At 39.3% G+C, this 15,865-nt stretch overlaps 1 protein-coding gene across 3 annotated transcripts in view; it reads left to right on the top strand.

The window, feature by feature from the left end:
* The window catches only part of LETM1 (leucine zipper and EF-hand containing transmembrane protein 1), a 30,827-nt gene extending 20,270 nt beyond the window's left edge, over positions 1-10,557 (top strand). The window contains exons 11-15 of one of the 3 annotated variants that reach the window (XR_011048405.1): positions 2,072-2,206; positions 2,799-2,989; positions 5,012-5,150; positions 6,568-6,849; positions 9,402-10,557. Coding sequence is in view for 2 of the 3 variants with exons in the window: in XM_068403536.1 (XP_068259637.1) it covers positions 2,072-2,206; positions 2,799-2,989; positions 5,012-5,150; positions 6,568-6,717 (615 nt within the window). In the remaining variant the exon portion in view is untranslated. Of the gene's footprint in view, positions 1-2,071; positions 2,207-2,798; positions 2,990-5,011; positions 5,151-6,567 lie in introns of all 3 variants that reach the window. The other 2 variants (XM_068403536.1, XM_068403535.1) reach the window with 2 other exon arrangements.
* The last annotated feature ends 5,308 nt before the right edge of the window (positions 10,558-15,865 follow it).

The raw sequence follows: 15,865 nt of genomic DNA, 5'->3' as shown, positions 1-15,865 counted from the left end.
TTGAGAGTGGCCTCTCAATGGCATCAGTCAACTCCCTCAGCACTTGTTGTTGTATCCCCATTAAGTTGCATGGATGTGTGTGTGTTCAGTTTAAATGTTCTCTAACCTGATCCCGCTCCATTGACTGTAGATCTTCCTTGCTCCAGACTTCCTGACGACCAGTCTTACCAGTAAAAACTGAAGAAGGCGTTGACTACCTCTGCCTTTTCTATATCCTTTTCCATTAGGTTCCTTGTCCGATTCAGCAGCAGGCCCACATTTTCTCATCTTCCTTTTGCTCCTGATGTACCTGTAGAAGCCCTTCTTGTTACCCTTCATGTCCTTCACCAGATTTAACTTCAAGTGGGCTTTTGTTTTCATAAACCTGTGCCTGCAGGCTCGGACAGTGTCTCTGGATTCCTCCTGGGTCACCTGTCCCTGCTTCAACCTCTTGTATGCCTTCTTTTCATGTTCCAGTTGTACCTTGAGTTTTATTTGTAGCTGAGCACTTTATTCTTGTCCGTGAGGTTTGGTGTCAGGATTTTTCTAAGTCCCAGTGTTACTTTGCAGAAAAACAACATGAATTTAAAATGGATGTTTTAGGTAGAAAAATATTTTCAATTTTCCTGGACAGCATCATTGTCTACCTGCTATTATTATAACATTGTTTACTTTAGAATGCTACCAAGAAAGTATTAATGGTAATAACAAAATGGAACTAATCCATATTGAAATAATGCATTTTTGTGTGATGAGTTAGCTGACTTGGCGGACTGTGTAGCTGGGTACATGATAGTGCAGCCAAGAGGAATGCCGTGGGAGGGAGGCAGACGAGGCTGGCATCATCCTGTTTGGAAACAGCAGGGATGTGTGATGTCGCAGCCAGCTTACACTGCCACACCTGGCATAGCATTCGCATTGCTGCCTGCCACACCACCAACACCATGAGGATGTATGACACTGGGCCACAAGAAGGACTTCCTCAAGAGCCCTAACTGATAAGAGGAAACAAGAAGTAAAGTTAGCGTGGCATTTATTAATCAAGGTTACAGTGTGGTTTGTCCTCTAAAGATGCTTCCAAAGATTTTAAACACTGGCATACATTCTTGCCTCTTAGGGGTAAAATGTAAGACTGCCAGCTTCTTGAAGGTGACTGATTTTGTTTGAGGCAGAGGAATTTGTTTTCAAACTGAGTTGGTTTCTTTTTTTTTTTTGGATAAGGTGAGCTATAGATACTATATTAAAATCAGAAGTGAGGTTGATGCCTAGATACTAATAGTACACTGAAACTCTTTCTGAGTTGACAAAGGGGCTGAATGCTGAGCTTGTGAACTGTTCTGTAGGTGTTTCTGGAAGCATAGCATCATTCTGCTCTGTGTTTCTGCTATCCTTGTTTGCGCATGTCTTTCTGTACTCTGCTTATGTGGCTGTTCAGAGTTTAGCCATTCAAAATAAAAGCTCGTGTCTGGGTAAGGTTAGTATGCTAACTGTAGCTAGTATTATGGGATTTTAGCATTTCTAATGGATCATCTTGAAGTCTCATTTTTCAAGTATTCAGTTGGGGGTTAGATTTTTGTTCTCAGCTTTTCAAGAGACAAGTGTAGCTCAAAAGCTATGGATGTTCATTCTCATTCTTACAAAGGCTGTTGAAGGTAACTTTGCTCCAGCTCAGCTTCCTGAACTTTGCTCTGTAAATTTTTTTGTGTAATGTCTCTTTCCTGTCCATAGTGAATCATTTCTCGGTTGTTTGGATTTTTCACCCAGCAAAGAAGGAAGTAAAACATTCTTAAATGAGACAGGCACTGAACTTCAAATAGGCAAAACCGACACAATGAATCACATTAGCTGAACTTGCTACTGATGCATTTAAAAAATACATACCATAGCAAACTACTTGCCTTAGCATTTAAGATCTCAGCATTAGCCTCAAAATGCACATTTCTGCATTAGCCTCAAAATGCCAGTCTGAACAATATTGACTCCAAACATGGAAAAAAAATCTTGAGTCTCTCTCTTCTGGTAAAAGACCCAAAATCTTTGAGGAAAATCACAAATGTGTCTTTCACTAATTTGTATATATTTTCTGTTACAGGGTGAGGAAATCACTAAGGAGGAGATTGACATGCTGAGTGATGCTTGCACCAAGCTGCAAGAACAGAAAAAATCACTAACAAAGGAAAAGGAGGAGCTTGAGGAACTGAAGGGTGATATCCAGGAGTATAATGAGGTGAAGAATGGGGCATGGAAGTTTTTTGATATTTTTTTTTTTTTAATTTATTTCTATTTGTCTTTAGTTTTAGCATAAATGATCCACAAAGTTGAAGATTATCTTACTTGGATGTCTGTTAGCCTGTATTTGGTAGCTGAGTAATTGAGCTTTATACTGTTTTATACGGAGCCTCATTTGTATAATGTGTTTAAAGCCTGGTTAAAGTCATTGGAGTAGTTCCCACCAGATGAGAATCCTGTTCCTGCTCTTATTCGCAGGGTAACTAGGCTAACAGGTGCTGACTAACTGCTGCATGCTGCAGTTCTTTCTTATCAAGCATAGATGTCAGCATTACAGATACTTCAAGTTAAGTAAAATGAATCTCATCCAATTTTATGAAAGATGTGGAAGGTAACATTAAAGGGGTGCATGAAAATGGCAGCAGTGTTAGAATTTATTGTTCTCATTTCAGTTTAGCTTTATATGTCTATACATTCGCATTTCATTTACAAATGGCTCCTGTCTTGAAATGCTAGTCGGAGTCAGTAGTGTCTGTTGTTGAGAATTCACACTGACAAAAGCTTTTCTCTTTCTTGACCATTTCTTTTAGGATTTACAAGAGATAAAAGAGCTCTCTAAAACTGGCCAGGAAGAGGTAGTGGAAGAGTCAAAGGCAAGCAAGCGATTGACCAAGAGGGTGAACCGAATGATTGGTCAGATAGACAAAATTATTAATGAATTAGAGACAACTCAAAAGACAGTGGATGTAAAGCTGGACGGTGGTGATAGTCTTCCCACTGGGTAAGTGACTTGAGAGCACTGAATGTGTTTCTATTCATCTTCCATTTTGTTTTTGTCTGATGTGTGATTAGAAAAGAATTAGCAAATAAGTTGTTGTTCAGAATGTTAAGATAATTTATTTTAAGAATAAAAATAACAAAATTGTCCTGTAGGTTTTGTCTCTTCTAAGGTACATTAAGTATGGTTGAAATGAAGAAGGAAAAGAAACCAGATATAGTTCCCCAGATGCTACTCCTGCGGGGGTTCTGAAAGTCAAAGCCTTGATGAGTATCTTACTGTCTTGTTCATGGCTATAGCACTAGCGGTGATGCAGGTGAAATCATGCCTTTAGTCATGCTCCTCATGCAGTAGGTTTGCCCTTTGTCATTGATTGAAAAGGTGCGCAACAGTATGGTAAGGATATTAATGTTTGTTCTTTAGTAGCGAAGATGTCAGTGAGGGAAAAAAATTGCAATAAAGTCTGTTCTGTCTCTGGAGAGAAATGGAGGAACAGGTCTAATGGAAGTAAGGGGATATTTTTTCTCGGTCCCTTTCCAAAAATTTGCTTCATTTCAACTGTAACACACTTGCAGATTTCCAAAGAAAGATCTTTCTTGATAGTTTCATTGCAAAATTCATTTATCAACACTTCTCCAGGTCTTAATGTTTACTGGAGAGTCAGTCAGGCAATTATATGTTGAACGGTCATATGTTGTGTATTAAAGGCACTGAAATACCTAAAAACTGTGACTGTGATTCTCAGGGTTTGTGATTATGAATGCTGTATTAATCTAGTTTATGCTTGCACCATTTTGTGTGATTGAGAGCTTCCCAGCTCCCATAGAGCATAACCTAAACAGAAATAAGGATTCTGCTTTTGTTGTTTCCAAACTTTGTTTTTTCCAGCCCCCAGGGCAAACGGTCATTTGTTTCAAATTTTGTGGAATCAGATTAAGGCGGCCATATGAATGGTGCTATAGAGAAATTGTTGATCAAAACCATCTGAATTTGTAAATTAAAAATACAATATAGAATCTGCTTGTACCGAATGTAATTATACTTTATGTAATGGATGGTTTTGTGGATAATTTTTTAGGTTAATTGTGGATGACTGAAAATTATTAGTTTAAATATTGCTTAATTGTCCAAGGCTTGTTTTTTAACCTTCAAGTTGGTGCAGTCCTCACCAAGCCATCAAGAATCATAGAAACGACACAAGTCCAGGACATTTAGTGGCAGCTTGAGAAATGCTCCTTGAATAAAAGTCAGTCTGTGCCCAGTGGTTAGGGACAGGTATGGAGCTGGGACTGTACTGATAAAGCCCTTCTGTTTAATATTTATTGGGTTCACTGTCTCCTGCATTTCAGCTTGGCCTGTGCTGAAAGATAGTTCTTCAAACTATCAAAGCTACATAAGCAAGCAGAGGCTTTAGGCTGCAGAAGAGAGGTAACTTTAGCTTCCTGAGATCAGCAAGCAGACAGTGGAAACATCTGAAATATGCTAGTCACAATGTCAAGTTTAGTCCTTTCTTCTACAAAGTCTATTCCTTGATATGAGTAAATGAAGCCTATTTTATTGAAACTGCTAAATTTCTAAAGCGATTAGTTCTCAGCTTTTGTTTTCCTGTGGTTTTCATTAATTTTGTGTAGGCCAGCCTCTCTAAATCTGAAAGGATGACAGGTGCATGGCGCTGCATCTTTGGTAAATGGGGGGGAGGTTCACAAAGGGCATTAGATACATGGTCTGGGAAGCACAGAAACTGTGCTAAACTTTATTTGAGCTGCTACTGGATACCTGTATTTGTTCAATAAAGCACATAGAAACCAAAAGCATGGGATTTGATTATAAGATAAAGATTAATTTGAAATCTGCTTGCTGATCAGTAACTCATTTTTGCTTTTTTGCATTCTGTTCAGGATTATAAGTAAGCAATTAATGTTTTTACAAGTGATCTGCAGTGCAGTGACTTTCAGTACTGCCTTTTGTCAACTTTACTCCTTTGGAGTAACTGCTTGCCATGTACAGATTGTGCTTCCTCTTCAGGGAGAATCTCATCAGTATTGCCGAGCTAATTAACGCAATGAAACAAATTCAGAAGATTCCGGAGGAGAAGCTAACTAGGATTGCAGAGGCACTAGATGAAAACAAGGATGGCAAAATTGATATAGATAATGTTGTAAAGGTAAGTCTGCAGACTACGTGAAGAAAATAAGGTTAGCCATCTTTCAAACATTGTACCTGTTTTGACATCAATTCATATTTCTTTCTAGTGCAAGAGTCTACTTGATGACTGTGAGGTTTTTTGGAATGTATTGTAAATAGATCTTATAATAAATATTGGCATCTTCAGAATTTATATGGCTATTTTTTGGGGAAAAAAATGTCTTTTAACTGTGTCTGTTACCCATGTTACCTTTAAAGCTGTAGGTTTCCCTGTATGTCTGCGTGAAGTTCTGTAAAATATGGTGATGTTGTTGTGCTACTTAGAGTGGGAGGGAGGATGCGAAAGAGCTTTAGAACTACCACTTTAGAAATACCACTGTTCAGCCAAAGTCTCGACATAATGTTTATAGATGATACACTTTATGTCAACACAACACGATAGCTTCTCTTGCCTCCTTGTATACCTTAGATATTTCATTGAGATCTGTATTTCCTATACTTGAAAGACATCAGACCATCAGTTGTCCTTTAGGTCCGTCCTTAATGACTTGTGTTCTTTGCCCGATTTGTCCTGTTTTCTCATTTTGCAGAACATTCCCTGCATTTCTCCTTCATTTTCTTTTTTCTTTTTTACTTGGAAAATTTAGAGATATCCTGAAACTTACTTCCTTGCAAGTAATTTTCCTACTCAATACAGAAAAAGCGCTGAAAGTTAGGACACTGTGGCCAGCTAGAAAATACAGTATCAGCCTTTTGAAACACATTTTTCCTCTCTGCTGAAGTTGTCCCAGTGGTGATTATCTTGCCTGTTGCTCTAAACGGCTGTTGTATTCAGTTACATTTAGTAACACAGCTAAAATATACTTTTGAATTCTGCATATAATGCAGAATAATTCTAGGGACTTGAGGAGATACACCAAGAATACATTTGTACAAAAAGCTAGATAAATAAATTTTGAAGTGCCTGCTAAATTATTTTTTCATTTTGCTTTCTGAAAGGCCTACCCTCCCTGTACTTTCAAGTTTTTGTAAATGTATGCCTTTCTATTTAGTAGAGTAGGTCTTTTTGATAAGATTGAGCCTATAAAATAAGTATTGTCTCAAATACTGTTTCAGCAGATACTGAATCTAAGCTTTCCATTGGAACAGATATAATAAATGGGTCTGTTTTACTAATGATTTAAAATATGACTCTCTGTGCTGAGGTCAAAAGTTCTACATAATTTGTTTTAAATTTGACTTTTTTTTTTTTTAATACTCCTGATATGTTTGAGGCACTAGTTGTGGTTTGAATTTGTTTTCACGTAGGAAAAAATACTGTTTTTCTTGAACATGAGAGAACTGATTACTTTTCTGTCTTAACAAAATTTATGATACGAAAATGTCTCAATTATGTAAAAATTAAATGCTCTACATTTCATTTTTTGTTCCTGTAGGTAGTAGAATTAATTGACAAAGAAGATATTGATATTGGCACCAGTCAGGTTGCTGAGATTATGGCACTGCTTCAAAAAGAAGAAAAACTGGAAGAAAAAGAGAAAGCAAAGGAAAAGCATGATAAAGAAGCTGCAGAAGCAAAGAATTAGGCTTCGGAATCTGAAGCTAATCCCAAGTGTAACCAAAACCTTGTATATCTTTCTGTGTCTAATGGCTACATATTACTTGAGCTTTTGTGATTATGGGAAGTACTTTGAGCTGATTCTAGTAATAAATTGTAGGTATGTTTTCTGACATATGGAATGAAATTTCCGTTCATCAAAGAAGTGATTTACTGTCATTCCATACAGATGAAAACAAAATATGCTTCTTTAGCAGTGCTCCTGCCCACAAAATCATGTATTTGCACTCATTGTTGTGGTACAGTGATCCATTAAACTTGCAAGTTTGCCGTATAACTTAAGTGTACCTATCATGGAAAAATGTTTCTCATTTATTTCCTTTCATCCTTACATGGGGCCCAACCTTGCTCTGCTTCTACCTTTTTAGCTTTTTCAGAATTTAATACAAACTTTCCCTTCTGTTACAATATGATGTATTTTGTAGCCTGTTAGTGAAGATTCTGTGGCTTCAATAGTAGCTCTTTAGATAGAGTTAATATTTAAGCTAGATATCACAAAGCTGTTGCCTCACTGACAGAGAATGTGGCATTCTAATCACTTTTAAAAATCCATGGTTATTATTTTTTTTCTGTTGAAGGGAAAATCAGATTTATTTTTCCCTAGAATGGAAACTTCCCATGAAGTTTGCTTCTTACGGGTGCCTTAAATTTCTTAAGACTAGGGAGTAGAGAATGTTGCTTCTACTCAAAATTCCGTGAATTACTAAAGCATTGGAATCACAGGAGCCTTTCAAATAGTTCCAGAACACAATCTGTCACACAGTAAAGTGAGTTAAAGTGTTTGTTCAAGTAGCAAAATGAAAATAATCATATGGGGAAAATTTCAGTTGTGATCTTTTTCCATATATTTTTTTAAAAATGCAGTTGTCTTTGCATATTTGTTTTTCATCTGATAATTATTTACACCATAACTAGTTCTCTTACCTCTCAGTTTTCATCTCAGGTATAAAATCACAAACCAGGTATAGTCGAAGTACATAAGTACTTCATCTCATGGCCTTGCTTACTGTGCAGTCAACAAGTCATGTCTGGTATTGCCAGTGCTTTGATTACATCATTGGCTTTCTAACTAATTGGTTATAGTTACTGTCCTTAACTGTGTGATTAAGTACTCACAGTAGGTCAAGGTTTACTCATTAATGTCTGTCCTTAGTAGTAAATTTTTAAGTTTAAAATATCAACTCCTGCATGTTCCAGAATTCCTGGTAGCCTAAGTTTTCCACACTTTCTAAAAATCTGTTAGGAAATACACATAGTATGACTTGAACCAGCAAGGTTGTGGTTTGGGTTTTTTTTAATTTTATTTTTATTTTGCACCAGTGTTATAAAATATATAAACATCCTTGATTTTGTGTACACTACAGAGAGCACATCTTAAAATGGCTCTGTACACAGCGATATTGAGGTGGGCAGTTAGTACTTCATGCTTTTAGTCATAGTTGCGTATTTTCGTAGAAAATGTTGACTCCCAAGCGTGTTTCAGCATAATTCCATGTTCAGTATTTATCTAGATTGGCTAAATTATTTGTAAAAACCTATTCAAAGTTAGTGGAACAAAAAAAAGTTTTGACAGTCTCATGGCTTGCATGATGGACCATTCTATTTAGTTGTTTCCAAAGCAAGATGTACAGTAAGATGTACAGTACAATTCTAGAAAAAGGGTGTTTAGTTCAAGTATTTAGTTCATATTCTGTACAGTTTGCAAAGAAAGCCGCTTACAGTAAGTCATATCCTCCTGAGAATTACTGTAATTGTGTCTGAAGTGTAAAATTGCCGTGACAAAGCTGAAATTTTGAATCAGTACAATCTTTGCAGTTAACGTACCCCTAAACAAGGGGGCTGTTCTCTTCTTCGTAAATTGGGATTAACTTGGAGATTTCAGCATGAAAGTCAGTTTGTAGATCTTGAAGACAGGACTTAACTAAATGCTTTTTTAGGCCAAAACTTATCTTAGATGAAAATGCAAGAGTAAAACTTAACTTCACGAAAATACCATGTTGAAACTAATTTTACATTGCATAATTTACAATTAGAATTAATGGAGCTTTGAAGTGCTCTAAATTTTGCAGTTGCATATCTTCAATTTGAAAACAGTGTATAACAATCTTACTTGACATTCCTGAAACATGATAAAGATACTCTAAAATTGTCTGCTACCTTTCATGGAATATCACAAACCTAAGAACTGTACGCACTTGAATGCATGCAAGTTTAAAACAGGGAAGTAGCAGAAATAGCTATTTCAAAGATCTATTGATTAAAGTTTTACAGAGCTTTAACTGTCCTTACAGTAAATTATCTGATTTTAGTATTTGGGAGTTTAAGACACTTTGCTGCTGTTCTTTTTCAGAGTTGACTGTTCATTTAAATTTTCTGTGGATTAAATAAGAAGGGAGCCAAAAAGAGCTGTGGGGGTTTTTTTTATGAAGAATGTCCTGATTAAAATAATTGTGATGCATTTATCGAATATTTTTAGCTTTTGGACTTGTATGAAATTTGGCATATTGTGAAATTTTAACAGGTTACATAAAATACATTTAAATGTCAATCACAAATGTCGGTTTTTCCCGTTACCTAAAGCGTTTAATGGACGTACGCGTCAACCATAGCGAAGCATTTTTATGGGGAATATTTTCCTTCTGACATTGAAAGGAGGCAAACCCATGACAGCTGGACTTGAACAACACATGTTCTGCAAGCTTAAAAAGAGGAAGCCCTCGGTGACTCCTGTTTGCCCGGTTTTGAACCTTCCCCAGCAGCTCTGTCCAGGCAATACAGACAACTCCAGCAAGTCGGTGGCTTGAGGACTAGCTTCAGGTAACGTGCTCTGTTTTCTTTTTGTGTTGACCAAAAAACCAGAAGCTGCAGGACTTCCAGAGAAAGGATGACCTCCGAGTGTACAGTAACTGGTCAGAACTTATTCCTGAATGAATATGTAATCAGGAGATGTAAAATATTTGTTTAAATAATTAAAAGATGTGCGAGATTTCAGTGACCTTGTGACTTACACAGGCAAAGCTTCTAAGCTCAGAGTTAGGTAATAGGTAAGACCACTGTTGGGGTCGTTTCAGATTCAAGTAAGATCAGATTTTGATTATAAACTCTTCAGGGGAAAAAACATAAAACATTTAAAAAGCTTTTAAAAAAAATCAATTTAGCAACAGGGACGAGAAGTAAAGTAGGATGTCATTTCTTTTTCCTCTTCAAAACAAGCAGGTTATAGGAACTGTTTTATTGAAAAATTTGTTTCTGTTTCATGTTAGCTCAAAAGATGGTTTTTACTGAGCTTTTCATTGCTGACTGCATGCTGTGAGGGTACCTCTGCCTGCAAGTTAAGCACTGGAAAGCTAATTTAATAGGTGGTTTGTCAGCAGGACTGCATGCAGGTAGAGAATATTCTCTTGACAGGATAGTACACTACACTTAGGTAGGCTTTGTCTGGGGGAAAAAGTTACATCTTTTATACAACTCCAAAATACTTCTTGTAACTTTGTATCTACATACCTTGCTAATAATTTAAACTTCAGCTACTTCAGCATGTATTTAAATACTTTTAAATTGTTTATATCAAATTATTGGGTATATTTAATTAAAAGAATAATCCCATATTCTGTTCTTTGTATGTATTCCAAGTTTTGCTTTTCAGTTGAAGAATTTCAGCCAGTGTTAAAATGAATTTAAGTTGAAAATCATTTGTCTGTGCTCTGAGCATACTGGTCCTGTGTTTGCCATAATGCAGTATAGATTTTTTTAAGTTAATTTGAGCTTGTGTCCTTTGTTTAGTTATAATAAATGTATCATTTTGAAACCTAATGTCTCCATTGTTTTTCTGTTGCTTTTGATTATTCAGTGTTAATTTATTGCTGTTCAGATGAGATGCCAGTCACAGAGCTGGACACTGAGGAGCTGAGTATTATAACTGAAATGTTTGGGGTGGAAGAGGGCAAGTGGAGGACATATCTTTAAACCAGGTGGATGGTGGGTTGTGTGGGATTTAGGGGTGTTAATTCTTGCAGAAATTCTTTTGGCACATGTGGGACTGCTTACCTGGTGTAGTGAACTGTGCTAAACCATTCCTTTATTATATTTTAGGTATGGAAGTGGGGAGCAGTGTACTCCTTACTATAAGGAACTAATGGAAAGGTTGAGATTGTTCCAAATAGAAATAAGCCTCCTTAGGAAGGATCTGTGTTTGGTCTTTGTCCAAGTTAGGGGACAAAACACATCTGAAACGGTTCCAGAGACTGATTATCTTATGCCATGTCATGCCTCTGATTTTGCAAAGTTGTATGTATTCCTCTGTAATCCTAATATTCTTCACAAAGTTCATCTCTGTACAGCAGACTTTTAAGTCTTGGGCATATCCATCAATAAGCTTTTTCAATTAAAAGCTTGTTAATGATTTACTGTTACCTCTCCTCCTGAAGCCTTGACAGCCTCGGTGGGAAGGCAGAGAGAGCCTGAGCCAGCAAGGTGTCGTGTGCACGTCTGGTCCCTTGGAAATAACTCAGCTCTCTCAAACATAACTTGTGTTGCTGCTGTTTGGGAAGCTTCAGCACTCGTCTTGGCCCAGCTGTGGTCAGCACTTGCAGAAATGCGCAGTGGAGAAGATCCAGAAGATGTGGAGGTCCTGTGCCACAGGCCTGTGTTGACAAGAGTAGTCTCCTGGCTCCTTTCAAACAGCATTTGGGAATGTGCAAACATTGAATCTACTTTCTAGTGTCAAAGTATTTCAACAGATGTCTGAAAACAACCTCCTGCCTTGAGGTGCTTTTAAAATAGCTTAATAGATAAGGTAGGTTGGGTTGCAGATTTTTCCTTTCTTTGCTTAAAGCCAAATATCAAATAAATGGCTTAAAAAGTGGCAGAACTTGTTCCTTTTAAGCTTTTGCTTTACAAATTTCCTTTAATGACAGACTTATTTAGGGTGAATAGGACTGTTGTGCAGCAACATGGTAAAACACGAGCAGAAAAATTGTGGCTTTGAGTTTGTAAGTTAAATGTGGACAGTGGCAAGTGCACTTGATCATAGTTACCCCTGTCCTGAACGCCCAAGAAAGAGACTGACTTCTGAATCCAGTGTTGTCTTTGCTGAGATACACTGGTTATATCAAAGAAATTATACTCTATCTAAATCTTTGTTACACATTTATAGAAATTATGTCTAGTTATTGTTACAATCTAAAGAAAAAAATGGGGGTTTTTTTGGACTCTCCTGCCTTGATGTAGGAGGGAATCAAACCAGTGGCGCCCATGACCAAGCAGAGTGCCTGGCTGGTCTGGTTGGTGCATAGGTGAGAGGCACAAGCCCAATTCAAGTCTCAGAAAAGCTGAGGCTGGAAGGGACCTCCGGAGGTCCTTCAGGCCAGCCCCCAGCTCAGAGCCAGTTTCCCGAGGCTGTGTCCCATTGGGGTTTGAGTATCTCCAAGGATGGAGACTCCGCCACCTCTCTGCATCCTCTCTGGATGGACCTCCATGATCTGTGCCAGTGTTTGATCGCTCTCAGGAATAAAAGAGGTTTTTTCTTACGTTTCCCTTGTGACAGATGAGGATAATCTGTTATTACAGATGTGAATTTGTGCATTGTCCGCAAATACACACAGAGGGAACGGTGACAGACTTCACTAACGAGAAATAACAGCTAATGGAGACACTGATGTAACCTCACTGGGTGGAAGCTTCTTTTACATCAGGCTGGTAAAGCAGCTGTGTAGAAAGCTGATTGGAAAAACCTCTGGCTTCATGAGATCACAGTCTTGAAAGTATTAATATAAGAAGGAGTTTTGTTGCAAACTACTTTGGTGAAATGTCATTTAAAGGGTGAATGCATATGCATAGCGGTGGGGGAGAGGTGGATAGTCTTGTGGTTGTCCCATCGACCTGAGGCTTGAGAAATCTGTGTTCAGTTACTGCCTGTTCTTTCAATAACACATTGCTTGGCTCTTGTGCTGCTGTGACATAAAACCTCCTTGACAGTGACTGGGCAGGCGACACGCTCTCCAGAGCAGAGTCTCTCCATGCAAGGACCTATTACAGCATTTCGTAGTGATAAGGCTTTTAAATACCACATGCAGACAGTGACAGACCGTACCAAACAGTTTCTCTGGCTAAGGAATCCTACTTTTCTCACTGCTTATATATTGAAAAGTGTTTCTGGTATTTTCTTGAATTATTTCTCAACTCAGATGTGAACAGGAGGATGTTTGTAGTGTGTTTCTAATTCCCCGTACTCTGTGCTCACTTCCATTTTTGTGTATTATTGGATATAAATCTTCCTCAGTAGTTAAATATCCTTCACAGGTCAAAATTCTTTGGGGGCTCATTAGCATGTAAAATTTTACCATTGCCAAACCTTCTGCGGTTTTCAAACATCAGTTTCTCTCATCTAACTGGCGTAAAGGATTTCTGCTATGCAAGAGATGGATCTAATTCAGATTTGCCTCTTTCCGTCTAGTATTTCTCTTTATGTACATTGGCAGAGCAGCCCCCTTCGTGAATGGCCTGATTTATGTCTCAGCGAACGCTGCAGCCAGCAGTTCAAGATGTCAGGTCTCCCGTGCGTGTTGGGAGCGGCTGCGGATTCTCCCTCCCCCTCCTTTTGTCTTAGCTCCAGCCCAAGAGCCATCCAAGTTCCTTCCTAGTATTTTCTAACCGTGTTTTCAGATCCTTGGTTAAGCCAGATCTTCAGGCTCCATCCTAAGGAGAGCTTCTGCAAGGAGCTGAAGGGCAACTGGGAGATGAGCAACAAAAAAAAAATTTAAAGAAGAAAAAGTCTCACTAAATTTAGATGGGAATTAACAACCTGTTATGCAGAAAACCCGGGGATCTCTGCAGCCTACTCCAGACTTGTAAGATTTGTTTTCCCCCCAGATTTAATCAGGTAATATATCCCAAAGTAGCAAGCAAGTCAGCAGGGTTTTCTTCTCCATCCTTCCTATCCCCCAACCTTTCCCTTTTCTCTGCCCCTTACTTAATATGCAGGACTAAATAGGAAGATTTATGGAGTCCTTGTTGCACGTTAGTCTCTCAGTACCTTTCTTCGCACTGGTGGAAGTAGAGTTGAAATATAGCGACCATTAATCTTTCCAATGAATGTCTCCTCACTAGATGGTTTTCAGTCTGTGTCAACTCAGTCATTAGAAGCCTTCATCAAGCTCCCCCCTCACCTTCCTCTGCCATAATTACACCAGCTCCACCATGGTGCCTGTGCAGTCTCTGCGTGCAATGCTCGTAAAGGCAGAATGCTTTTATCCTTCCCTTTGAATCCTGTGTGCTCTTATCACATCTAATGGCATACGCCCTTCCACAAGCCACAACATTTCAGTGGAAGATGTGTTCTTAGGATGAGTCTTCAAAATGCATAGCGACATTGAGAGGAAGGCACACACATCCCTGTTTTCAGACCTACCTTCTGCAACTAGAGCTACCCATCAAATTCTGTGATTAAGCTAACACTGTGGTCCCTTAGTGACTCAGTATGACTTAATTTGAGATGTACCTAAACCGCTTGGGTCAGCTTTTTCCCCAGAAAATCCTTTGTACCCACTCTGAAAATGAGATCCTTTTGGGTATCTAGGTTTTGGACTTGCAAATTCAAGAACTGACTGATGTCAACCCTAAAAAACCTCTTCAAGTAAATGACAGGGGAGGAAGAATTAACAGAAAAACCTTATTTGTACCTCTAATACCTTTGTGCTCAAGAGAAGTCTGACGTGGAAAACAGCTCAACTAGTCAGGCTCATGCAGGATCTGTGACAGTGAATGGAAATAAATGGAGGGGGACATCTGATGGTGTTAGCATTTTGGTTGTGCTTTCTTCCCTGTAATTTTCACCTCGAATGCTGTGTTCAGTTTTGGGCCCCTTGCTACAAGAAAGACATTGAGGTGCTGGAGCGAGTCCAAAGAAGGGCAACGAAGCCAGTGAAGGGTCTGGAGAACATCTTATGAGGAGCGGCTGAGGGACCTGAGGTTGTTTAGCCTGGAAAAAAGGAGGCTGAGGAGAGACCTTATTGCTCTCTACAACTACCTGAAAGGAGGTTGTAGTGAGGTGGGGGTAGGTCTCTTCTCCCAAGTAACAAGTGATAGGACGAGAGGAAATGGCCTCAAGTTGCACCAGGGAAGAAGGTTTAGATTGGATATCAGGAAAAATTTATTCACTAACAGGATTATCAAGCATTGGCACAGGCAGCCCAGAGAAGTGGTGGAGTCACCATCCCTGGAGGTATTTAAAAGACGAGTAGATGTGGTGCTTAGGAACATCGTTTAGTGGTGGACTTGGCAGTGCTGGGTTAATGGTTGGACTTGATGATCTTAAAGGTCCTTTCCAACCGAAACGATTCTGTGATTCTATGAGTGAGCAGGGTACTACAGTATTTATTTCAATTTTGTGAATATGAACATACCCTCAGTCAGGAGTAACATAGTGCATTGTACCACCAAGCTTGATAGTCTTACTGAAGTCCTTGGTGAAACTTGGGCACTTCAAGGAAGTGGAGTAAAGCCTTTAAAACCTTTTTTTTTTCTATTATTATTATTAAGCAATAGCACAGTGGCTGGTACAGCAGACACCCGTCACCTGCGCTCTGCAGAAGACCAGAGGGAGAGCGAATCTACCCGGCCGAGCACAGGGACCAGCATCGCCCCGGGGCTTCCCACCCCGGGAACGACGCCCACGCTGCAAAACAAGACCCTTACCCCCGAAATAACCCCCACCCGCGCCCGGCCGATCCCACCCCGCGGCGCCGCTCGGCCCGGGCCGGGCTCCGCCGCGTCACTAGGTGGCGCGTCCCCACCGCCCGCCGCCCGCGCCCGCTCCCCCCGCGGCGGCGCCCGAGAACGCTTCTTCCCTCGTTTCATCCTGTGCTTGGTTTTTCCCCAGCTTGTATTTACGTCCAGCTTCTCGTTCTGCACTCACAGGCTCTGTTTCCCAGTTTGTTGGTTCTCAAATCTTTCTTTTCTTCCACTGACGATGCTGTTAATGCAAGGTCGGGTTTCTGCACTCCCTTCTCAGTGCTTGGTCACAGAATCACAGAATGGTTGGGGTTGGAAGGGTCCTCTGGAGATCAACTAGTCCAACCCCCTGCCAAAGCAGGTTCCCCTAGAGCACGTTGCACAGG

This window comes from Nyctibius grandis, chromosome 6 (assembly GCF_013368605.1).
Source record: "Nyctibius grandis isolate bNycGra1 chromosome 6, bNycGra1.pri, whole genome shotgun sequence".
Classification (NCBI taxonomy): Eukaryota; Metazoa; Chordata; class Aves; order Nyctibiiformes; family Nyctibiidae; genus Nyctibius; species Nyctibius grandis.
This window is presented reverse-complemented; position numbering and strand designations above follow the sequence as displayed.